The sequence below is a fragment of the Xiphias gladius genome, chromosome 22, assembly GCF_016859285.1.
Source record: "Xiphias gladius isolate SHS-SW01 ecotype Sanya breed wild chromosome 22, ASM1685928v1, whole genome shotgun sequence".
In the NCBI taxonomy this organism is placed as follows: domain Eukaryota; kingdom Metazoa; phylum Chordata; class Actinopteri; order Istiophoriformes; family Xiphiidae; genus Xiphias; species Xiphias gladius.
In genome coordinates, this window is record NC_053421.1 from 18,026,475 (window position 1) to 18,051,693 (window position 25,219).

Sequence of the window (25,219 nt, forward strand, 5' to 3'; positions counted from 1 at the left end):
ACTTTACTCATACACATACCAAAGTGCAAAGTGGTAAAACATCTGCTTCCTGTTATACCAGAATTATACCTTTGGACATTGCTATTACTCAGGCAATGTTTTCATTATTTTTTAAATGTTTAAACTAAAAGCCAAACTTTTGACCTGAACCAAAGAAACTGAAAACCGTAAGTGATTCCAGAGATTATATGTGATCTGTTCCTCGCTGCAGATTTTACATTGTAAGAAAAGCTGCAGACAGAGGCAAATGCCCTCCCTTCCACACTAATAGAGCGCAGATGTTTCCAAGTTCTAAATGTTTGAACTACAATACAAAGCAGATGTTCTGTTCTTTTCCACAAATTTTGTCACTCAGTGTTTTGAAGCATTTGCGAAAACATGCTTTCATACAAGTTGCTTGTTATTGAGCAAGCAAAATAAACCTTTAGCTTGTAGCATGAGTCAGGAATTTATCAGTAGTGGGTGTTTTCATAGAGGCAGAATCTGCAGCAGCAGAAAAAGCAGAGTTGAGGAAGTATCTGGAGTTTATCTGCGCTCCATGAATCATCTTATAAGGCAATGGTTCTCAAAGTGAATAGTAATTGGTGATTACTAATGATAGTAATTGAATCTGTTGGGCAGGAGCAATGCAAAAAGTGGCAAAAGGAGTCAAATGTCACAGAACTGCCTGAAAGACAATTTTCTGATCACAAAGTCTTGAAAAAGCAACATCACAATCTATTAAATCTGATTACGTAAACACTTTCCAAAATACAAAGTTGTTTAATGTTAAAAAATTGTTTTGGTGTCAATGAAATGACACGTAATACCCCCTATAATGAATGAATGAATCAATCAATCCTTACTCTTACATATCTAACTCACTTTAACAAATTTTGGTAGCTAATGGAAAATAAAATGGACTCTTAAAGTAGTAAATCCAACACTGGAGACAGTTTGATAACACATTCTGTGAGTTTCTGTAAGTTAAGAACCTCATCAGAATATATTGTGTATTTAAAAGGTGCAGTTGGTTAATTGATGTCCCCACAGTTAATTTTAATTAAACCCCACATGCAGTATTATAGAGCTTGAGCTTGATTGAGTTAAAATGTGCTCAACCACAAATAGCAATAATATTAGTCAATAATGTTATATAAAATGTGTTGCCAGTGATTTGGGATGATTTTATTTGACCATGAAAGTGCTGATTAAATGATGTGAAAATCGGGTGCCTCTGTCCTGAATGTATCGCATCATGTGGCTCAGCTACACGTTTTTTTGTTTGTTTGTTTGTTTTTTTCATTTTTAACAAACGGGGATGACCCGGGTGGGCGGAGCTTCACAGAACTTGACAGCGCTACACGACACCGCTCACTTCGAATACCCCGGGCTGCAAAGCATGCGCCCCCCATTGTAGCTAGCCGGTAGCATTAGCTTGCTAGCCTTATATTTGCGAGCAGACAGGATGGAAAACAGCGAGGGGTGAGTGATGAGTGCTGTTGCTCAATGAAACTGTAGTTGTGCCATCTGATGTGTCTATGAGAGAAACGCTAGAGGACACAAGGTTGTTAGTTTTCCCACACACATGCATCAGTTTGTCAGCAGATGAGACATTCTCCATGCTAATGCCAGGCTAACACGCTAGCCTGCTCTCACTTGTATCAATCCTCACTTCGTTGTCATTTCGCTCCCCTGTTTGCCCAGAATTTGTCTTATTTAAGCGCCAATGACGCTGTGGTGGGTTAGGTTAGCAGTTGCTGTATTAGGCGAGAAATTGTCAAGGTATCTCAACGGGATTTGTCTTTCAAGTTGCCCCATGTTGTGCTAACCAGTAGCAGGCTACTCTCCAATTCATACTCTGGCAGTTGCATTACAATTATTTAGACTGGCCAATAGTTATATATTAAATGGATAATAGCTATGTGTCTCATCGATACAAACTCCTCGTACTTGGGCCATTGTATCCTTTGTGGGTACTGCACTCTCCATCAGCCGCGTTGTGGTGGGGGGGGCGACATGTTTCAGTCAACTGGAAACAGAGGCAGCGGTGTTTTGTACACATGTGTCAGCCCCGTCCAGGGTGCAAGGTCTCAGTCAGCAGCCCAGCTTCATGCTAGATCATCTCACAAGCTTGGCACTGCACGCTTTGATGCTTTATATGTAGTGATCCAGTGCTTCCGCCACAGAGGACCATGTACTGCATCATCACACAAATAAGGTGGAATCAGTAATACTTAAAACCTGCACTGTTGGGTCCTATTGACACATGATGTTTATTGTTTGAATGTTTGGAGATAATGTTGAAATCAGTGTGCGTTTTTTTTTTGTTTTTTTTCCATTTGGTTTTGCAGATAAGTAAAACCTGCTGACAAGGTTTAACGCTTGGGTTGAGCGACTTGAGTTATTATTGTGATAATCATAAGGATATCTTCCTATACGGATATACACTCAGTTGCCGGTTTATTAGGTTCACCTATATAAAAGTAATATGGTTTAATAAAACATTCCTGCAATGATTCCTACCTTCATGGTGATTATAATGATCGGTTTTTGTTAAAACGGTTTTAAAGAAGTGTTGATTCAACTGCATGGTCATTTGGGGGATGTAGTTTGTTGTGATGTTGAATTGTTTTTCATTATACAGAGCGGTGAGCCTTAGAAAATAATATAGTAAATCTGGGCTAATCCCACTTGAAAAAGGCTTGGGCAGATTATTTCAAAATGGATTGCAACATACCCCGAAGTATATAGAAGAGTGCAATCATAATTCATTTCATCATTAAGCAGTTTCACGTGATGGTGAGATCATGGAGCCCTGCTCTAATGGAAAAAAGTGTACAAGAAGAAGCCAACCGTCAGAAGGCGGCCTACACTAATGGAAAAGTGGATCTTTCAAGTTTGGCTGAGTTGGGAACAGACAAGGAACTACTGAAGTTGAGAAGTGGATGTTCTGACTTGACAAATGATGCCACGGTTTGTTTGCATCACCAATTCAGTGTATCACCAATTCACTGAATTCACTGAATTCACTGAATTGGGAGGTTCTAGGTGAGTTGGTGTGGAATGACCCCATATCATAATAGTTGCTGATTAAATTTCAGACCAGTTGATTAATCTGCAAAGTGTTTCAGCTCTGGCACAAAGTAACACTGCTTTTCTCTCTTTTTGAGGACTCGGCAATGATGTTCAGCGTGAGCACCAATGTTGTGCAGAAAGAGAGATTAAAATGTGGAATTAGAGGTTATGCAACATACATCTTTAATAAAACTGTACAGTTTCTTCACAGTTTGATGTGTCATTTGAATATAAAACTGGTGACAGTACTTACAACAACAGGGATGAAAGCATTGTGAATATGTTAGTGTAAGTGTGTTTTTTTTAATATAATGACCAATTCAATCAATGTTTTATCTGTGTTTTCTTATACAGGGGCACCGGCGTTTATCACTGCATTCGTCGTTCAGAACTAATGTTAGAAATCATCGTTGTGTTGATGTAACTGTGCTAGTGACATATAGAATTTGTGTAAGTAGCCATGATAGCAGAAACGTGTTTTTTTTTTTTTTAAAACAAAAGAAGAAGAATAGACAGATGAACCCAATGAAAAAGAGGCTCAATAAGTATCACACAGAAAATCGAAAACCTTGAAGTCAACGTAGTGAAAATATCTATCGATGAAATAAAACCACTGAATGTAATATTAAAGCCAGTGAAAAGTATGAAAAATTTGCTATTTTCAAAAAAAAAATCAACGATGAAGGAGCAATATAACATTTTTAAATGTTTTATATATCTGCAATGAAAATGCACACTTTCCCATAAAAATGTTTCAAGGAAATTAAAATTATTCTTAAAAAATAATTTAATCTCAACATGACCAAATGTTGAGATTACCACCAAATTTTTTCAATAGACAACAGGCAAAAGTCCTGTGTGTTTCTGTGCTTATTTGTCTGCTTATATACATATGTGGCCAACACTCAGTTCCCAAAGATATTTCATCTACCATAACAAACTACAGCATTCTTTCCTGTCAAGATTTATGTGTAGACATTTGAAATGATGTTTACATGTCCTGTTTCTGTCTGTCATGCTCAGGATGGAGGTGGAGGGCTGGGACTCCAGTCTGGAGGAAGAACTGGGCGTTTCTCTGGATGACCTGAAGAAGTGGATTGAAGATGCCGTGGAGAAGAGCGAGCTCGTGCAGAAGAAAAAGGCACAGCTGACGGAGCTCAAAGAATTGGTGGAGCAGAAAGAGGAGGAGGAGGCGATGACGGAGATGCTTCTCAACGATGCCAACCAGTGAGTAGGAATTACCCTGTTTATTTTGTTTATTAAGTGGAGTGAGTTTTTAGTCCTCAAACAGTATTTATAGGGGTCTAAACCCTTCTTTATGTGAGGGTTTATTATTTATTTTATATATATATATCTTGTTGGTTCTTAGCATGGGGACTATGTGGTTAATTGTGCTACATTTTTTAAATGTATGCCATTCATTTTGCTCATTAAGGTGGTATGAGGCAAAAAGGGAGTCTGCCTTGTGAAGATACACCTGAAACATTATCAAACACACCCATAATGTCTAAAGTCACCACATACAGAACCACTGTTCAGAATTTGCAGATGCTTAGACGGCACTTTGAGCTTGCTTTGGAGAAGTATTTTCGCCAGATGATGGAGCTGTGGATTGTTGTGTAGGAACCAGATGTTGAATCAGCGCCAGCAAAACATGGAAAATGCATCAGGTAGCATTGACAGAGTGAAAGAGCAAATTAACAGTTGTCCAATGAGCATTATGGATGTCAGCTTCAAACACACCATAATAAGCTGTAATGGGGTTTCTAGCAAACACATGGAGCCAAGCATTTAGTGTACACAGTATTCAACAGATGTTGCTCTGCTGGTAAATAAAACATGATAAGTCTGGCAACAATTGCTTGATTAATCGATAAGTCAGTTGACAGATAATTAATTGGCAAGTAGTTTGATAAGTGAGTAATTATTTTATTTATTTTTAAGCAAAAAAGCCAAACAATTGATAATTTGATGCTTTTATTTGTCATACACAATAGTAAACTGAATAGATTTGGATTTTTGGACTGACAAAACTTGACATTTGAAGGCGTTGTTCTGTGGGACATCATATTGGACGTTTTTCACTGTTTTTGACATTTTACAGACAAATCATTCATTTTTAATGATTGATGATGAAACAATAATTGTTACTTGCAGCTGTACAAATGATTACACTGTATCTTTCTGTTAACTTATCATATTAGAGACCAGATAACAAATAAAAGGTAACGAGAATGTTGTGGGTGTAATGTCCGGTGGTTTGTACATGGTAATACACAGCTCCAACATTTTTCTCTCTTGATACGGATTCTGAAAACGTCAAATCAGAGTATTACGAAATACAGAGGACCAATCCGATACTTTTCCTCAACTTAAAATCTGTAAACATCACTGGATTGAACTGATTGCAACTATTTTTATGGAGGGGAACATGAGACCCTGGGTTTCTGTGGCACTAAAAACTCGATTATAGGGTCAGTGTCAATGCCTAATACAGATCCACTGGATCAGATTGGTGCATCCCTAGTTGTACAGCAAGTGTTACAAGCTGATGCTCTTCCTCCCCACTCTTGCTCAGGTCCATATTGGAGTGTGAGAAGCTGGTGAAGGCAACCTACCATAAGAATGGTCTCGTTTACCGGGAGAGCAGCTCAGAGGATGAGGGGGGCGGAGGAGGGGTGTTGTCCTCTGAGGTCATTGAAATAGACGATGACGATGATGATGATGTCATTGCTGTTGGCTGTTGTAAGTCATTTATTTTTCATATGAAAAACTTATCATTCATTGCTACTATAAAATGGCATGAGGAGATGAAGTTATTCATTTCTCTTCTGTTCTTCACAAACCTTCAGTGGTTCCTCCAAAGAAGCCTGTCCCTCCTGGCAAAGATCCAGTGGTGAGAACAACAGAAAGCTTTATTACATTGATCTGTACTTCCAGTTCATTCCTAAATGTTTGTTTTGATGTGTGAATTATTGTTGTGTTTCTCAAAAACTCTTTCTGGACTTGGTTACTTTAAATCTCGATTGTTTAAAAAAACTTTTTATTTTCCCTTATCTGAAATAACAAACAAATAATGAGACTGTCCACCATAAATTATGCCGTCTCTGGGCCAAGCAAACCCATATATACCAACGAGTGGATGGAATCATATACCCAACCATTGTTGAAACTTATACTGTGATGCCTTAAGATGTTATGTGACATAAAGAAATAAAAGTAAAAATTGTACCCTGACATTAACCTTTAAACCAAATAGTACAGTTTTGAAAAGGTGACAGGTGAGCAATCAAGATAAGCCCAAGATTCTCAATATACATAGTGAAACAAGGGTGGACATGGTATATACATATATGATATATACGAGCTTGAGCTCAAATGTTGCTTCAGGCTTTACTTAGAGCTGTTAACAGCTGCTTTATTAGACCTACCTGTGAAATGCTTATAAGGGGAACAATGGATATTATGGGTTTAGTATCACACATCTAGTGTATTATGGTGAAACAGGTGATGATGTATGTCCTGTTTATTTATTTTTGCCAGCTAAAAGAGGCCTCTGCAGCTCTACAGAAAACCTCTCAGCAGGTGCAGAAGTTGGTCCATATGGTTAACAAGCCTTCACCAGGTGCTCCATTGCTTCGATCTCCAGGACAGCCTCCATCCCAGTCAGGTGAGCACACACGCTCCTTAGGATCATTAGACGCATCATACCTATGTGAAAATATTATATATTTGAGACTAAAAGTGTGTGTGGCTTGTCTACCCTCCAGGTATTCAAGGTACGGTGCCAGCAGTGTTTGTATCACAGGTTCAATCTCAGTCCCTGACCCAGCCAAACCCAAACGTGACAGAGGACGAGCTCAGGGTCGGGATGAGCATTCTGGGAAAGAAACGCACCAAGACTTGGCACAGAGGCACCCTCGTTGCTATCAACCCTGTTGGTGTGTGAACAGAACATTAATGTCTTTTTTTAGGTTCTCAAGGACGATTCTAAACTGAAGTTAAACATTTAAGATGCAGCTTGATTATTTTTATTATTATCAACTGTACGTAGTTAATGCTCAGGTTTTCCTGTTCTGCTCTGTCATTGAAACTGCTCATCCTCTTTCCATATTCAGGAAATGGTATATTCAAGTTTAAAGTGAAGTTTGATAAAGGAAAGAGCCTGCTGTCTGGAAATCATGTGGCCTTTGACTATAACCCTACCCTGGAGAGTCTTTATGTTGGAGCCCGTGTAGTCGCCAAGTACAAGGACGGCAACCTGGTTTGGCTCTATGCTGGAATAGTAGCAGAGATGCCCAACAACAAGAACCGCATGAGGTTGGTGGACAAAGTTAAAGAGTGGGGAAACTAAGGGTGGGGGTGCTGATTGTATTTGCTTATTTGCTGATGTTGACCAGTGCTGTATTTCTTTAGACCAATATCAATATTTGAGAGTAAAAAAAATCTGATACATCAACAATACATGGGCTGTCATTCGTTTTTTAAACAAATGTATAACAAAACATTCTGATCTCTTAAATTTCATTATTGAAGAATTGTGTTTACATTTAAAATACACCTGTCAGTGGTCACACAAACTATGTAATTCAAGTGTACAGTATTTGCAAATACTGATAGAGTATCTCTGACAAGGCTCTAGTTGATGTCTTTGTTGTATATGTTTTAGGTTTCTGATATTCTTTGATGATGGCTATGCCTCATATGTGACACTACCTGAGCTCTATCCTGTTTGCCGACCATGTAAGTGCTAAGTTCGCTATCTTCTCCTTCCTTCTTGTCATCTGTAAAGTTCAGTAAATTCTACCAATTTAAAGCTGTAAAATTTGCTGGCTAAATTTTGGATTAACTTTGAAGAATTTTCTATTGTTAAAAAGTGCAAATTTTATGGTAAACTGATCAGTAAAAGAATGACATCGTGCTTGTTTTCACAGTAAAGCGTACTTGGGAAGACATAGAGGATGCATCGTGTCGAGACTTCATCGAGGAGTACATCACTGCCTATCCCAGCAGGCCTATGGTGCTCCTAAAGGTCGGCCAGATAATCAAGACAGAGTGGGAGGGAACTTGGTGGAAGAGCAAAGTGGAGGAGGTGGATGGCAGCTTGGTCAAGATCCTATTCTTGGTATGTCTGCATCAGAATTTGGCCTGGTTAGACAGCTGTGACAAAAAAATGTGTTCGTTGCCAGCATGCACATCAGTTTTCACTTAAATGTACTGGATAATAGTTTACTTTTGATTTGAGCAATTGACAGAGAATTGACTTCTTGTGTGTTGCTTGATCAGGATGATAAGAGGAGTGAGTGGATCTATAGAGGCTCCACCAGGTTGGAGCCAATGTTCAACCTGAAGATGACCACAGCCAACACAGCGGAGAAGAAGCTGGCTGGCCAACAGAGGACACGACCTAACATGGGTAACATACACATTGTACTATTTGTTTTAATTTGCACGGTTAATTTGTGTCAAAAATCCAAATTTCAGCCACAGCCACTATGATTCGGTGTTGTTAAAAAAAGAAACTATTGAACATTCACTTTTTAGAGTTAACACCACGTTTTAGCATTCAATTTTCACATAATTTCTCACTGTCCATTTCTAGGGGCGTTGAGGAGTAAAGGCCCAGTGGTTCAATACACCAGTGATGGACATGTTGGGGCCTCTCCCGTCAAAACGCCACAGGCCACACTGAGTCAGCCTTTACAGACACCACAACATCAACAACATCTACAGCGTCCACAACCCCCACAGCCCCAACAAACCCAACAAACCCCTCAGCCCGCTCATCCTGCGCAGCCTCCACGTGTCGAGTGAGTGATGCTTACTGAACATCTGTCTCTACTATCGCCACTTCGTTTAAAGGTGTATAATTTGGGGAAAAAAAAAAAAAAGGTGAAGTTGAGGAAGAATTTACCTATAGATGGAATCATTTCTAGCATGCAAAAGGTAGAGAAGAGGATCACCTTGCAGGAATAGGAGGAAATTCTTTCATTCATGTGAGATACGGCAGTGACACAGCTGCTACTTTTTCCATTTCTAATACGTTTTCAGATATTGAACACATTTTGGTTTTACATTTTCTTGCTACCTGCTATGTTTAAAGAAAGTGGAAATTCATCAACTGACACTTTTGGCCACTTCTAGCAACAAACTAAAAACACAACATTGACATATAATCACCTTTATAAAGTTGTTGCGAACCTTTTAGCAACATTAGCATTCATTTAAATCTTGGGGCTTAAGCAACAACTTCCTTTTTACACGTTACCATGATGCTCTCTTAACGAAAAGATATCGATTAATGCAGCTGTAAACCTAGTCGATTTGATAGGGAAGTGAGTGGAGACATCTAATATTGTCTGAGTGTCTTTCTCTCCTCGTTGTTTTCAAGCAATAAACATCAAATGGCAAAGAAGAGTACTTCTCCGTTTGTCCCTGGGGTTGGAGGCACACATGCTTCAAAAGTCATGCAGTCTCTTTCCTCCAGTCCCAGCAACCTGCCTGGGTGAGTTCACCTTATTGCATGACATAATAACCTCCTCCTTATGATGCGCAAAAAAAGAAGAGCGCTGGAGAACGTGATCTCATCTTAGACATTTGATGTTTTTAAATGAAACTGGTCTTTTTCACTTTCTGCCTTTCTCTCTTTGTCTTTTGTTTGTCAATTCGCAGTGGAAGAATTTTGAATGCCCCAAATACTGCTACGCCCGCTTTCACACAATCGTATCAGAGACAGCTGCCATCTCTGGCTCCCGCCAGCTCTCCTGTGAGCCACGCGATGGCCACCATCCCACATCAGCCCTCTTATCGTGCCCCGACAGACCGCATCTTCTACATGGCTCACGCGTGTCAGCCTGCCTGTCTGAATCGTGTCCGACCCGCAAAACCTGACATGCACAGAGGAAAGAACCCCCTCCTCACACCTTTACTGTACGATTTCAGACGCATGACGGGGCGACGCAAAGTCAACCGCAAGGTATATGTGAAAAGCAACATGACTGTGGACACTAAAATATAGAAATATTTAGCTTTTATTTAATTTTACCTTAACATTCTTGTACTAAAAACTAAATGGTACAACTCTTGTCTTTTACATGTCCACATCTCAGATGTCCTTCCATGTGATTTACAAGGCTCCATGTGGGCTTTGTCTGCGTAACATGGCAGAGATCCAGCACTACCTCTTCCAGACGCGCTGTGACTTTATATTCTTAGAGATGTTCTGTCTAGACCCCTACGTGCTCGTGGACCGGCCCTTCCAGCCACAGAGGCCATTCTATTACATTCCAGACATCACTGGGGGAAAAGAGGACATCCCACTTTCCTGCGTCAATGAGATTGATTCCACCCCGCCTCCTGAAGTAGACTACAGTAAGGATAACATTGAAATGATGAGAATGGAGAGATTCATTTGGTCTTGTGCAAGGATAAGACTGTGATATTTTTTTGTCTTTCCACCTTCTTGTACAATAAATAATAAATGAACAATAAATAATAAAAAAATATAAATAAATCACAAATAATTACCTCCCCATGCAGCTGCCAATTGCCCCGTCCTTTTTTCAAAAATCACAGTGGAGTAAATGACCCCTAAGGGGCTTATCTATTTCTCTCTCCCCTATTCAAAGGTAAAGAGCGTATTCCTGAAGATGGGGTATTCATCAACACCAGTTCAGACTTCCTGGTTGGGTGTGATTGCACTGACGGCTGTCGAGACAAGTTAGTGAAGCTGCTCATCCACACCTCATAATTATCCAGGTTTCCTCCATTGATAATATTCTAAAGCTGTGTCTTTGTGTCTTAATTACAGGTCCAAATGCTCCTGCCATCAGCTGACCCTTCAGGCTACAGGTTGTACGCCGGGGGGACAGATCAACCAAAACGCCGGATATTTGCACAAACGATTAGAGGAGTGCCTGCCCACAGGGTCAGACATGTGTACACACACACTGCACCAAAGCACTTCCCATTTGTGGTGCACTCTACAGAGAGACTAACTCGCTATGACCCCTCATAACCTCTTTAAGAAGATAGCTAAAAAGCTAATTTGCTTATTTTGTCTCAGAGGCCATTATCTCTTCTTCTCTCGCAGGATCTATGAGTGTAATAAGCGGTGCAAATGTTCTATTCAGATGTGCACCAACCGGCTTGTTCAGCATGGCCTACAGGTGCGGCTCCAGCTCTTTAAAACCCAGAACAAAGGCTGGGGCATCCGCTGTCTTGACGATGTGGCCAAGGGCTCTTTTGTCTGCATCTATGCTGGTGAGGAAAGGCAACATGAGACAGGTTTTGTATGGGGCCACAGCAGATGACTTGATTGCAAAGCGACTTACTCCTCTCCCTTTTTTCTTTCACTTTACCAGGTAAAATCTTGACAGACGACTTTGCAGACAAAGAGGGTCTAGAAATGGGTGACGAGTATTTTGCTAATCTGGATCATATAGAGAGTGTGGAGAACTTCAAGGAGGGCTATGAGAGCGAGGCTCACTGTTCAGACAGCGAGGGAAGCGGTGTGGACGTTTCCAGGATAAAAATCCAGCCGTCTGCTTTAGTATCATCTCACCCTGTGGGCCGACCGTCCAAAAAGGGTGAGTCCAAATCCAAAGTTGAGAGATCAAGGTGATCTATAGCCGACCCCATTCTCAGCAGCATTTGTTTTCTTTACCCCAGCTGACATTTTATCTGCCTCATTCTCCACATGACTTTTCACGTGTGTTTGTTTTTCTGTCACAGCCCAAAGTCCAAGCTCATCAGGCGACAGCAATGACGATGATGACAAAGACTCTAAGAGTGAAGATGAAAGCGATAGTTCAGACGACACGTTTGTTAAGGACAACTACTACAGCTCCAGCTCTGTGTGGAGGAGTTACACCACACGCGGTCAGGTCAAGGGCAACAAGGAAGGTGAGCCCTTTGCCTCTTTAACTATAACTCAGAGTAGGACACTGTCAAAAAAGAAGTTGAACAACATACCTCGATATTGCAGTGTGTCTTTCTCAGACACACCTGTCCAATTATGGGGAAAATATTTAATCACTTCTCCCTCAGCTTCCTTTAGGCAGCTACCGTGTTTCCTCTGCGTTCATTTTCTATGTCCAAAGGTGGATTTGGAAGATATCTGTTTTTGTCTTCTCACACTCAACCTCTCTCCTTCCCGCCAAAGGGAGTCAAGACAGTAAGGATGGATTGAGTGCGTCAGCCAGGGGAACCGATGACGAGAAGCCACCGTCCATGCCAGAGGAGACAGGGAAGAGCAAAGTGGCTTCCTGGCTAACAAGCCAGGGACTGAAGAGGGTGAGTAAAGACAAGACAAAGGAAGAATAATGTTCTAGCTCTGTGTTCACAGCCCCTTGTAAAATAATTGCAGTGTCTCACAGAAATAAAAATGTAATCTTCCTGCTCATTAGAACTCTCATCTTAGATCTATGATGTTTTATAAAAGGATTAATAGTAAAAGGTGGTTCTTATTATGGAAGATTTTGTCTTATGATTTTCTTGAATGATGATAGATGACCCTTCCTTTTCTTTTTACCATCACAGGAATCTGGAGACAGCAAGAGGTGCGTTGGACTTGGTCTTGGAAATGCATTTTATTTTACAATAATTCTGCAACTCGGTGATCAATAATATCAGCTGTGGTTAACTGTAGGATTATTCTGTGTTTCTTGCAGTCAAGTGAAGTCAGAAATGGGGAAGAGGCAGGATGTGATGACTCTCTCTGACAGTGATGATGTTCAGACCATCAGCTCTGGATCTGATGACAACAAGGAGAGGGAAAAAATCACGCCAGGTAAATCGAAGAAAAGGGACAAATGTGAAAATACTGGAATCTACACTACACTGATAATGACCACGTGGTTTTTCACTTTTCATTCTTTTCCTTTTTGCACATGTTGCTACTATGCCGGCTCAGGTGTGACTAAGAAGCAGGTAGCAGTTAAATCTACACGTGGCATCGCCCTGAAGACCAGCCATGGTCTGATGGTAAAAACAGGTACAGCTGGAGGCGGGGGAGGGCTGGGGGGTCAGGGAGGTAAAACAGGGCAGCAGGGACAGACTGGAGGAGGCGGGGAAAACACTCCCAAAAACACCCGCCAGTTCTTTGATGGTGAAGAGTCGTGCTACATCATTGATGCCAAGTTGGAAGGAAACCTTGGCCGTTACCTCAATGTAAGGATCTATTGCAGTATATCCATTTGATGCCACTTAAATTACCGTCCTATGTGTTTATCTCTCACTTTGTCATCTCTGTCCCCTCTCTGTATTACAGCACAGCTGCAGTCCTAACCTTTTTGTCCAGAATGTGTTTGTGGACACACATGATTTGCGATTCCCCTGGGTGGCGTTCTTTGCCAGCAAGTGAGTTTTAAACCAAATTTTAAGTTTGTCCGGGAGTGTGTGTTGTTTCAGGTTGCTGTGCAAAATTGACAAATGATCCAGGAGGGCAGATTTAAGTTACAGATCCATGAGTTAGAAGGATTATCAAATGCCAAAACGCTGTACAGAGATTTTTTATTACTGTCAGGAAAGATTTTAAAACTCTGGAAATCTGTTATGCAGCAATCATTTTATCTTACATCATGACCGTCGCCAGCCAAACTTGAGAATTTTGCCATTCAATTAATCTACCAGGAATGTGCTTTTGCACGCATTTGAATAGCCAGTGCAGAGTGTTTCCGGATGATGTTGCATTGTGTTGTGGTAAAATTTGAGCCAGGTTCAACTTTTTTGCCAGCTGATTCTGAGTTGTTACATTTTTGTTTTTTTGTTTAGTAGATTTTGGACATTTTGCCTTTATTAAAGAGGATAAAGTATGGAGTGGATAGAAAATGAGGGTAGAAGGATAGGAGATGAAATGCAAAAAAAGTCCCTGGACAGACTTTAGCATCTTAAACCCTTTGGCCATTTGGATGCCTGTTTATTTACTTATTTATTATTTTAATTTTTTATTTTGTTTATCTATTTGTTTATTTTTCTGTAGTGTTGTTGCCTGAATATGACTGTAGGGTGGCACTGCTGTGTCATGTGTAGGGCTCATATTGAGTTTTATAGGAATGGTAAATTATCTGCTGTTCTGTTGTAAAATAGTGTTTGTATTGGTATAAACAGTCCCCGTAAGCAGGGATGTGAGATAAAAGGACTCAATTTATACAGGGCTTTTATGTGAAGCGTCTCATGTGCCCATTTGCACTAACACCACTATATTTGAACCTCATGCAGTAACTTTTTTTGTGCAGTAGTATAGCCAGCTCTCAGTCTCTCCAGGAGAATGCAGTTCATTAATGCACTAATCAATGCACTCCATTGGTCATTGTCTATATAGTTTTAAGCTTTTGTCCCACGCTGACCCCCCTGCTTGCGTCCTCGTGTAGGCGGATCCGGGCCGGCACAGAGCTGACCTGGGACTACAACTATGAGGTGGGCAGTGTGGAGGGTAAAGTGCTACTCTGCTGCTGCGGATCCACCGAGTGCAGAGGAAGGCTGCTGTGATCTAAAGCCCATCATGGACCTCACCCCCTCTGTTGCATCTGTAGGAAACTTAGAAGAACCCCTTCAACACTGTAACATTTTTTTTTTTTTAAGTTGAACTATGATTTTATGACAGCTGTTTTTTTTTTTATTCTTGTTGTTGTTTTGCCTTTATTTTATATGAACGTGTGTCCAGATTTATCTCATTTCATCCATGACGTTTGTTTACCCCTGAATAAAATGTACTTTTCTTCAGTGAATCGAAGCTCCTTTTTTTTTGTGAAACAACATGGGCCGTGGGAAAGATAAGTGGTAGAATTACAAGGCGAACCATATTGATTATTACAGGAGAGATTGTAATGAAAACTCAAAGAAAAAGAAAAAATTCCCGGTCAAATTACAAATATAGGCAGAGGCAACTTTCACAAATGCATCATTGAATTGTAAACAATTTTCACCACAGTGTTGACAATGTAAATGTGACCCAACATAATCATGCGGTGTTTTATGTAAAACAGTGTAATTACAGTATTTGTCAAAGTTCTCATTTGTCCTGCAGAGGTGGTTCACAGTTTGAGAGTGCGTTGCTTCGTTGTCTCACTTTACTTTTTTTTTCGAACTTTCATTGTCCAGATTATATTTAAATTTTATATTTTTTATAATAATTCATATTTACTACCGGTATATCACATTTCCTCATGTAACTGATGGGACAATCGCAGTCGCCCACAGCAGGACTGACCAATCAGCTTGTCTCAAACTAAAATAAAATAAAATAAAAAAAACCCCCACAAACGTTCATATACCGCAGCACAGTGGACAAAAATCCGCCCCGATGTAGACTGACAGCCGTAATTTATCAGCCACTATCAGCTATTTTATTGATGTTCTGAGACATTTTACTAAACATGTTTTACTACCCCACAGTTTTAAAGCATCACACTGGATGTTTTTCTACAATCTGGTGAGTAAAAAAAAAATTTTTCGACTATTTTAAGTCGACTTATAGTTTAGCTACAGTGAAGTGGCTTTATAGTAGCCGCGGTTGTAGGTTAGTCGGTAGTTTCTTTTTTTTGTGTCACTGGGATGTTAGCTTTATTTCTTCGGTCTATTATTCATAGAAAAAAATCTCCCAAACTGGATTGCGCCTTCAGAGTTGAGTGGTTGAATTGTATGCCCGGTTCTTCCTTTAATCCGGGGGGTCAGGCCGTTTAAATTTACTTTTAAATAAGTGGTTAAACAACTTTTGAGATTAATAAGTAGCAAGTGCTAACAGAGACGTAGCCTATAATGTTTTCGTCGACCCGTTACGCTGGTTTCAAGGTTAAAAATCAGGAGATTTTGTTATTTTATTTGTTACAAGTGAAACATGTCCGATGTGTACAGACTCTCTATTTCTGAGTGTTTTTTTTTCTTCTTTCTGAATCGTTAATGCTTGTGATATTACTCCGCGTTTTAAAACCGAGCCCCCCTCCCGCCTTTTAGATGAAGCACACGGAGACGTGTATCGAAAAGAAAAATAAATCCCCAGAGTGCAGGTGCAAGATAACCCCAATGTTGACAACATAAACCCTGTAGCCAAAACGTGAAGTCTGAGACTTTGAAGTCCCGTTTCGAAATAACAACAGCTTTGAAGATGAGGCGAAGGTCAGACGCTACATGATGATAAAGGGAGGGAGGGAGGGAGGGGGGGAAATGCACATAGACTTGTAATATGCAAAAAGTGACTCTGGAATGAACACATTATTGATATTGTGTTCATTTCTAAAAAAAGACAAAATGCAAAAATCGTTCTACAGTCAGGTCATTTTAGTCAGCATAGGCTGAAAACAGTAGAATTGTCACTATAATGTGAGAAATAAATTGGCAGATTATTAATGTGCAGAAAACAGATTAATCAGAGAGAGCACACATCCGTCATCAGCAAACGAATCAACAATGTAAACACAGTAACAACATCAAAAATTGTGTACTCGTGGCTAAACATCACTGTAACTAATGCGAATGGGACGATTTAATAAAGTTAGTTTGCCACTTCCCCTCTGCATTTTTAATTCTTAAACAGCAGAGAGCAAGTAGTGGTGATCAGCACTGCAAGGCATGTCAAAGGTACACGCTGTGTGTCTCAAACAGTAAATATCTGAGTTGCAGACCAGTATAACCTGTATGGACAGGAGAGGTTTTGTGGTTGAGGTTTTAGTTTTCAACTGATTAAAAGTTTTTACCAGCTGCCAGTACAGTTTGAAAGGTTAGATTACTCACTCCCCCTTTGGCTTTTGTATCCTGATGAATAAAATATGAAACAAGATCGTATCCATGTCCTGTACTTATTTCAGGCTGGTTGCTACAAAAGGTATCAGAGTTACTCGCCGGGATTTCCTAAAAGTGAACGTCAAAAGCACGTGGTAAGAAGTTATTTGAATTATTTTCACATTTTATAACTGGCTGAACTAAGAGCCATCCGGTTACTACAAAACTAATGTCCTGTACAGTGATGACATCATGAACTATGTGCTGGAGCGGGTCCCGCCACCTCGACCTGGTCTGCCACGACCTCGCTTCTCCCTCTACCTGTCCTCCCAGCTCCAGTACGGCATCATCGTTGTCTACCATCGCCAGTGTGCTATTCTCCTGGGTAAGAAATTATTACCAGACTGGAGGAAAGAGATACTGAGTGCACTGGTTCCTGACTTTGACTTTGGGTCCTTCTAGAGGAACTTCACACCATTGTGGGCCAGCTGGTGAAACAGAGGACATCCCAGAAAATTGATATGGAGGACCACAGCAGGTTAGAGCAGGTGCTCAACAATTTACACATTTACCTCTCTTTAAAAACACAAAGTTAAGCCTGGTCCTTGTTGCCATCTTTCAGACAATCTCTGGTCTTCCCGGATGCTCTGTCTCTCCTGGAGGAGACAGAAGGAGCTCCGGACCCTTTATTCGGAGTGATGCACATGCAGCATGCTATACCCAGTCCCAGTACACTGATACAGGTACCAAATACCAAAATAAGGAAAGAAAATTAACACTGAGCATACATTTCTAACTGGAAGTCAAGATTTAAATCCTCGAAATGATTGCACTGATTTAGAATAAATTACTGTGCCTGTTCTGTGTCTCTCAGATGGGTGAGGAGTATCTGAGAGGAGCCTCTCCTGAGCATCCTGAGCTGACCAGCCCAACTGCGGATGTAGCATTAGAAACCAGTAGGATGATTAAATGTGCTGTGATGACATGGAAATAATGATCCTTTCAGGGCACTTGGTCATTGCAGCAGTTAGAAACAGAACATACTGTAGAAGCAAAAATAACTAAGACAGCTCTTGAAATGAGAAATTAACTGCCAGATAAATGGTGAAATGAAATTGAATAAATAAATAAAACCTGTTAACATTAGATTATTACAAGGCCTTAGAAATATTGGAGTCCAGGTCAGTTTTGGTTCATTTTTGCTGACTTTCTATGCATTTCTCATTGTCTACGTTTTAATCGGTCTTTACCCAACATGCATGGTATCCTTTTTGTCAGCGCAAACATAGCTATAAGTCTAACTTATCATTTTGTCAATTGAAGAAAGTATAAAGCTGCCAGGAACCCAAAACCTACAAGAAAATGACTTAGGTGACTAGAAAAATGTACTCTTTAGTGATAATCACTCAAAATATTATTAAGGAACACTTCATGGTTGTACAAAATATTGTTAAACCATACACAAAAACACAACAGAAAATTTTCAGAAACAAAACAATCATACAATCTGTTTGCATGTAAAGTGATTTTTATCCCATCTTGTTTTTGTGCCCTCTCCACTGAAAGTCTATGTATTCCTGTACTTCACTGAACATATTCATAATTCACAGTTTTTAAAAAATAGTCAACAGACATAATTAGATGCAAGCTTGTGAAAGCCCCACATCAGCACTTTCAGCTGGTTCTCTCGGCTTGTCTCTACGTGATTTCTAAATGAAGTTATGTTACTATAAATAAAACATGCTCAGTGTATTCACTGATGAACAGACAGACGGGCCAGACACATATCTTGAACTGATGCCACAGTACATGGCAACAGTTGAATAATATCTTATGTCTGCGTTATAAGCTCGGGGCATAGAGCAACTGCATCTGTGTGTCGTAAAGAGTTTCAAATAAAATCTGTTTCAAGATCAACAGAATTTATTAGAATTTTCGACCATGGTGAAATATAATTACAGGTTAAAAGCAGTGATCTGTTGTTCAGATGTTCTTTTATCAATAAATATTGAGTTTTCAACATATCAATAAGCAATAACTCAAAGTGGTATGTTATTAAGAAAAATATTACATGAGCAGCAACAGTAGTCTTTGACCAATTTAGGATAAAATAGTGGATACAGATTTAGAAATTTGACAAAATAATGCCAACTTCAGCACTACAAAGTAGCTTTTCCCACTTTTTTCAGTAGAATTATGACAATTTGAAATACTAACTGAAGTGTCCACATTCCAGTACGAGAGAATGCACAACGTCTGTCCTACTATCGCCATTATCAGCTTTAATTAAATGTCAGCTATGCAGCTTTACAGAAAGACATATAAAATGTGTCCAGAGATGTACAGTATGCCAGGCTGTGTGCAGTGATATGCACATAAATACCAACAGGTCACAGGAATAGACAGAGCTCAGAGTGTGTGTGCAAACCCAAGCAGAAATACAGTGCAGAGAGATATTGATGTAGGTCAGGCCAGAGCGGAGAAGACTGCCGTCAACAACATTGTCCTAGTTGGCCGAGGCTGTTGCTGCGGTGTCAGGAAGTGTGGTGCAGCCGCACGTCACTCGGCAGAAAAGAGCACTCCAATTGCAGCTTGATTAGTTGGATCCTCTCCTGCTGGCCTCAGTGGATTGTGTAGCTGTGAAATGTTGGAGGTGGCTTTTTATTAATGTCATCCGTTCTTCACCTACCGCAGGCATAACTGCATCTCCAGACACCATCACTCTGAGAGAGATGGAACCGGTTGCCATCCCCATTACAGAGGTACAGCTTTCAAAAGAAGCACATGTGAAGACATATACATTTTTGTATCAAACTTCCTACTGATCTCCAATTGCATCTATCTTCTCTTTCCTCTTCTTAATGCTAGTTTGAGGGTGTGGAGCTTGTCGATCAGCATCCAGATACTATTGACTTCCTCTTGGCCCAAACAGATCACTTCCCAGAAGGTGTGTGGGGAAACTAAGAGCTCCTTTCTCCCATGAGACAAGGCTGACAAAAAGGGGTTTTGAGATGAAAAGGTGGAAGGAGACATCCTTGCATAATTATATTCTTCCGTCCTTTAACCTGTTCTGACAGGAGATTTGGAGATACCAAGAGAAGAAGTGACACCGGGAGAGCAAGAGAGGGAGATGGAAAGGGAAGGAAGAGAGGGAGACTTTGAGAAAGAGAAAGCGAAAGAGCTCACAGGATCCACTCCTGAGTAAATTACCCAGACACATGCATGTGGAAACACCGGCAGAAACACACACAGATCCACTGACTGTGTTTCTACCTCTGCGTCAGATTACAGCCCACCACTCTCTCCAGTGAAGATGCCATAGTGTTGCCTCAGGAAGAGCCTGGTCTGTCAGTGGAGAGGCACCCCCCAGACTCCACCCCACCCCAACCCATCTCTATGCCCATCCTTCCCTCGCCACCGTCTGCAGCAAGGGGACGTGAAAGACCAAGCCTAGAGTTAGAGGTGCCTGCCTCTGTGTGTTTTCGTTCAAGAGACATAATATACTACTGCTTTCTTTTATAATGGTTTCATAAGTTGTAAGTTACTTTATCAGTGGTTAAATGAATTGTTTATGAAAACTTTATAGACAATTTACAGGTTATCAGGTTGAGAAGATTATGTTCGGCTGGTGTTGATTCTCCTCCAGTGTGACACTTGATTTGTCTTCTTAATCAAAGGTCAGGAGTTCCTCACTTTTTATGAACCCACTAAGTCCACAGTTATAAATTAGAGTTAGACCGATAAACTGGCCAGGTTGATATCAGCTGATATTAGCTTATTGCTATTGTTTATGTCATGTGTTCATCTTTTTTTAAAAATGAGCATTGGCTGAGACCAGTATCAGCCGGGGTGTATTATAAATATTAATTGATAATTAATTAAGGGTTTTTAGAAAAATCCATCAAGCTAAGTTGTTAAGAAATGGACTGTTGTCTTATATCTAATCTTTTATCTCAAATTGGGAAAAAGTGTCATGTTAGAGGAGGATAAACAACAGCCAAAGGGGTTTAAAGCACAGACCATGAACTGTAATGTCCTCGGTTTGAGTCCATCTGCGGACCTTTGTTCCCCCTTCACTTACTGTCAGCTTTCTACTGGCAATAATATAACAAAAGCACTAAAGAACGCCACGCAAAATATTTAAAAAATACAAAAAAGGGGATTTTTTTTTTCAACTTGGCTGGCCAAAACCTGTTTTTATTAGTGCTTTTTGCTGAAATAAAGCGTTAGTACATTATTTATTAGTCATTATTGAAAAATTGGTTACAACATAAAAATCCCATAATAAAGTGTATATTTTTGTAAAGTGCTACCCAGATACATTTAACAGGTGGAGGACAGTTAAGTAAAAATTTACCTCCGACACCCTTCCTGTGCCCAGGACATCCCCCCTCCAGAGGTGGAGAGGAGGAAGAGAAAGAGGCAGCTGATCTTCTTCGACCCGGAGACGCAGCTCTCCGAGGAGGAGCTGCAGCAGCAGATTGAAAACACTCTGACTGAGACCAGACGTGCACCTCTCCCACTGCCTTCCTCTCACAGGAGTCGATCTGCTGCTGATCTTCTCAACAACCCCTGCACCGGTCAGTAACACACGTGTATTAAAAAATAAAAAAAAACACAGTAATTTACCATTACGCTCTAAAAATAAACATTGAAATAATTGTGTTTGCAGTAAATAAAACCATGGTTTGGATAGTTGGTTCCATGCCAGGAATATAATGCTGTGTGCCACTACTGTAACCATTAAACTACACATTGCAATTTTATTTTGTTTTTATGAATTTATTTTTAAAATTTAAGCGTTATTTAACCATGACAGCCTCACTGAGATCAAAAGTCTCTTTTTCATGAGTGACGGGGCCAAGATAGGCAGCAATAACAATGAGTTCTTATATACAACATAAGAGCAGATAACACAAGAAATATGAAAGAAAATCAGAATTGAATTATCGCAACTAATTATTAAGCATCACGGCTGATTTCATGTCGTGGGTCAGTGCAGTGTGGTCCACTTTGAGTAGCGCCGCAAGACTTGGAAAACAGAATCCTGACGTCGACATCACTTCACTCTCATGTCTGTCATGGCGTATCACTCCCCCAGGTTTAACTGTTACTAACTGCTACAGGTAATATGCACAATCTTATCTAGTTCCTATTAAAAATAAATATAAAGACATTTTAAACTACGCAGTATAATACAGTTACATATATATGTGAATATCATTCCTTTAGTTATGTCCATCGTACAATTTACATCATTGAATTAAATTGACCTACAAAATAAATCTCAGACAATTTCTTTAGTTTATCAAAATGTTTGCCATTTTTTTCCTTAAACAAGGAACAGCTGCCTTCTTCCTGTGTTGCAAAACACTGTAAAACATTTTTTATTTATGACATAAAACAATCCTGCAGGTTCCTATAAAATACAATCCGGTGGCACAAAATTCAAAATATGAACGGATATAGGCTGTTAATCTTCTCAGTGTTTTTATTTTTAGTGATGGCGATTGGTATGTTTTACTGGTGTAAAGTGTAACAAACCTCACCTTTAATTCTGCTTTCAGACTTCTCATCTATAGCTACTGCTATTTGAAAGGACTTGACTCAAATAACCTCCTCAAAAATAAACTTCAAAGCTATTTTTTCCCCTGCAGTCTTGCCTGAAGAGGTAGAGTTTCTATGGAGACAGGCTGCGACTATCACGCCTGTCTCCGGCTCGGACCTGCAGTTCGGGGAGAGAGGTACCGAGTCCACCGACTCTGAAATGGAAAGAGAGCAGGAGATGGTCGGAGTGGCCGAAACAGAGGAGGAGAGACCTGAGCTCAGCCCCAAAGAGGTGTGGAACAGTGTTTGTTTGTTTTGCGACGGTGGTATGGATATCGGTGAAGGGTTTTTGTGCAGGGAGAAGACGGGAAATGTCACAGAATGAATAACTGTGTGTGTCTGTGTGTGAATACAGGTCCATAGAGATCTGGCCGAACCAGAGATGTTTGATATTTCAGGTAAAGAAAACCACCAGACTGTGCCAATACAATAAAATTTCACAAATTGAGCCATTGGAAAATCAGTTTGTGATTTTAACTGGTTTACTGGGGACAGCTTGTTTGCGTTCAACTAGGGGTAAAATTGTTGTCCTCAGTGTGTTTGAACTGCAGCTGCATACGCCGCAAGCTAAAGTGGTTTGTGCGTTAATAGGGGTGAGGCTGGGGTGAGAGCTCATTAGAAATGTTTCGCTTATAGTTAAACGTTAAAGCGAGCCTCCACGGAATGAATATAAGCCAATGAAATGTCCTCAAACGTGAACTTGTATGTGTGTGTTTGTCCAGGCCTGGGTGGTACACTGACGCTGGAGGCCTCTGACCAAAAGGAAGTATCTCGAGAGATCTCGCCTATGTACACATCGGAGAGAGAAGGGTAGGTAACAAAGAAAGATGCGTGAAGTGTATGGGTGAAGTCTTGCTTACGTGCATACGTGTGTTGGCAGGTCCACTGTCTCCAGGTCTGTTTCCATACTGCAGGATGTCCCAGAGGTGCTGGACGAGTTTCTGCAGAGAACAGCAGCAGAGTTTCCTGGGTAATGACAGTGAGCACAACGCACTTACTAACCAGTAGAAGCTCAGATCCGACTCTTTTTTGTTTTGATAGGCTTAGAGACAAGAATATGATTATGTGCTTGTGTACTCTAGGTTGCTGCCGGAGTTGGCTGAGCATGAATTGGCACCTGTGCTTTTTCAGTCTCTTCTGCCGCCAGAGGTCGACCGCAGAACTGTCAGCAACATTTTTCAGAGGCTCCTGGGTAAGGGATCAGTTTCGGTTATCATCATATTTTCTCATTACTCATGTTGAAGTTGTGTCAATGTTACAGCATCAGCACGTGAAGATGCTCTTTAATCAATATGAGTAGGCTAATGAGATCTGACTCTCCGTTTAGAAAAAGTCAGGTCCTTGAAAATACCGAATAATGTCACTAGTGGAAACTTTAATAATAAAGTGTGAGGAGCTGAGTAATACATCTGGACGATTGCAGCATGGGGTTCATATACAATAGTTCATAGGTTAAAAAAAATGTAATTTAAAAAACAGACAGAAATGTAACCATTTAGCTCCAGTAAAAGTTTCTGAATTGCTTTGTCGTGTGCTATCATCCTGATTTTTGTTACTTTGATCTTTCTGTGTTCAGTTAGTTTTCATCACCCTGATTATTTTTAAGATGATGATTATTTTAAACTTGATTTGTGTGTCTTGTGTGTAGAGACTTTATCGGCCAGGAAGGTGCGTGTGGAGCAGGAAGAGCCTTATGGCGACATCTTGATATTACCTGGACCCAATTACGAAGAGGTGCATCTGCCTTTGTGACGAGTATGCGGGTTATTCGAGACATTTTATGTGTTCAAAATTCTGGATTCAAGCAATATAATACATTCAAAAAAGTCATAAAAGTAGAAGGTTTCATAAGCGATCATTTCCTAGGATTCGTTATTTGTGTATCTTGTTTACATGTTTGAAATTATTTAAGTTTTTAAAACATTTTACCTGCTGTTTTTATGTAATTAAGCATGGTTTTGCATCATTGTTCCCTGTTGCTAACATGACCAATAGTCTGTCTCAACTTCATGACCTTCCAGGTGAATATTTTAACATGTTTTTATTGTTATTTTTTTATATTTTTAACGAGCTCATCTCATGTTATTCTGCGCAAGAAAAAAAAGCTTGTACATCTCTGTTCAAGTAGTATGTCCCTGTCAGCATGAACTGCAAAATAAAAGCTTTGTATGAATTTTCTCCGTTATTTCTGTGAGGAAAGCATTCACTGTATATTGAAAGGCATCTGCAGCATGCAGAGCAGGACAGGTGTGGCAAAACATATTGCAGGGGTTAAGGAGGTGCAAGGAGGAGAGTAAGTAAGTTGAGTGAAATTGGACCCCCCCCCCCCCTTCCTTGCCCTCCTTCTCTCCCCTCTGTCACTCCCCCTGACCACATCTTGATTCTCCTCTGAGGACTTTCTCAGGGGGTTGTGACCGAAGTTTATTATTAGCATCTGTCTCAGCTCTTGCTCTCTGTCTGCCTGTCGCCTTCCTCCTCCTGTCTTATCGTCTCATGTCTGTCACTTTCTGTTTTTGTCTTGTACTTCAGCTGTCTTGTTCACTTTTCCCAGTGTTTGATTTTCAATTTTCTGTATTCCTCTTCAAAGTATTTTTTTCCTCTGTCCATTTTTGTGGCTAGACTGTGTAGTTGTGTCTCCTTCACTTCTGGTTTCTGTTGACAAGACCGCAGGCTTTTTTTTACTGTGTCAACTCCATGTCTAGTTTTTTTTCTGTGCCATTGTTTTAATATTGTATTGTCCCATCCTCTTTCCTCTTCACAATTTCTCATTGTCTTGTTTTTCTGCGGCTGCCGTTTCCCCTGCCTCTCTCCTTCCCCTTACTGTGACCTCCCTCCA

At 40.3% G+C, this 25,219-nt stretch overlaps 2 protein-coding genes across 5 annotated transcripts; both read left to right on the forward strand.

Moving 5' to 3' along the window:
- The first annotated feature begins 1,356 nt into the window (after positions 1-1,356).
- setdb1b (SET domain bifurcated histone lysine methyltransferase 1b) lies at positions 1,357-14,766 on the forward strand. 4 transcript variants are annotated; one of them, XM_040117898.1, is made up of 26 exons: positions 1,444-1,464; positions 3,412-3,507; positions 4,081-4,284; positions 5,636-5,802; positions 5,910-5,953; positions 6,601-6,727; positions 6,828-6,998; positions 7,176-7,377; positions 7,727-7,800; positions 7,992-8,182; positions 8,344-8,473; positions 8,660-8,867; positions 9,449-9,562; positions 9,730-10,033; positions 10,167-10,428; positions 10,686-10,776; positions 10,868-10,984; positions 11,150-11,319; positions 11,421-11,645; positions 11,791-11,961; positions 12,221-12,351; positions 12,598-12,617; positions 12,729-12,847; positions 12,971-13,227; positions 13,328-13,416; positions 14,430-14,766. In XM_040117898.1, the coding sequence occupies exons 3-26, from the start codon at positions 4,082-4,084 to the stop codon at positions 14,545-14,547; spliced, it is 3,705 nt and encodes a 1,234-aa protein (XP_039973832.1). In that variant the 5' UTR covers positions 1,444-1,464; positions 3,412-3,507; position 4,081; the 3' UTR covers positions 14,548-14,766. The 4 variants fall into 4 exon arrangements, with proteins under 4 accessions (XP_039973831.1, XP_039973834.1, XP_039973832.1 ...); XM_040117899.1 differs by lacking the exon at positions 1,444-1,464 and adding an exon at positions 1,484-1,546; XM_040117897.1 differs by lacking the exon at positions 3,412-3,507 and having other exon boundaries at positions 1,357-1,464.
- A 605-nt stretch (positions 14,767-15,371) lies between these two features.
- LOC120783575 (meiotic recombination protein REC8 homolog) lies at positions 15,372-24,398 on the forward strand. Its single transcript, XM_040116630.1, has 17 exons — positions 15,372-15,490; positions 16,863-16,931; positions 17,019-17,161; positions 17,239-17,314; positions 17,399-17,519; positions 17,651-17,732; positions 19,471-19,538; positions 19,645-19,723; positions 19,854-19,977; positions 20,061-20,238; positions 21,158-21,356; positions 22,434-22,615; positions 22,739-22,781; positions 23,106-23,193; positions 23,264-23,353; positions 23,466-23,575; positions 24,032-24,398. The coding sequence occupies exons 1-17, from the start codon at positions 15,435-15,437 to the stop codon at positions 24,133-24,135; spliced, it is 1,812 nt and encodes a 603-aa protein (XP_039972564.1). The 5' UTR covers positions 15,372-15,434; the 3' UTR covers positions 24,136-24,398.
- The last annotated feature ends 821 nt before the right edge of the window (positions 24,399-25,219 follow it).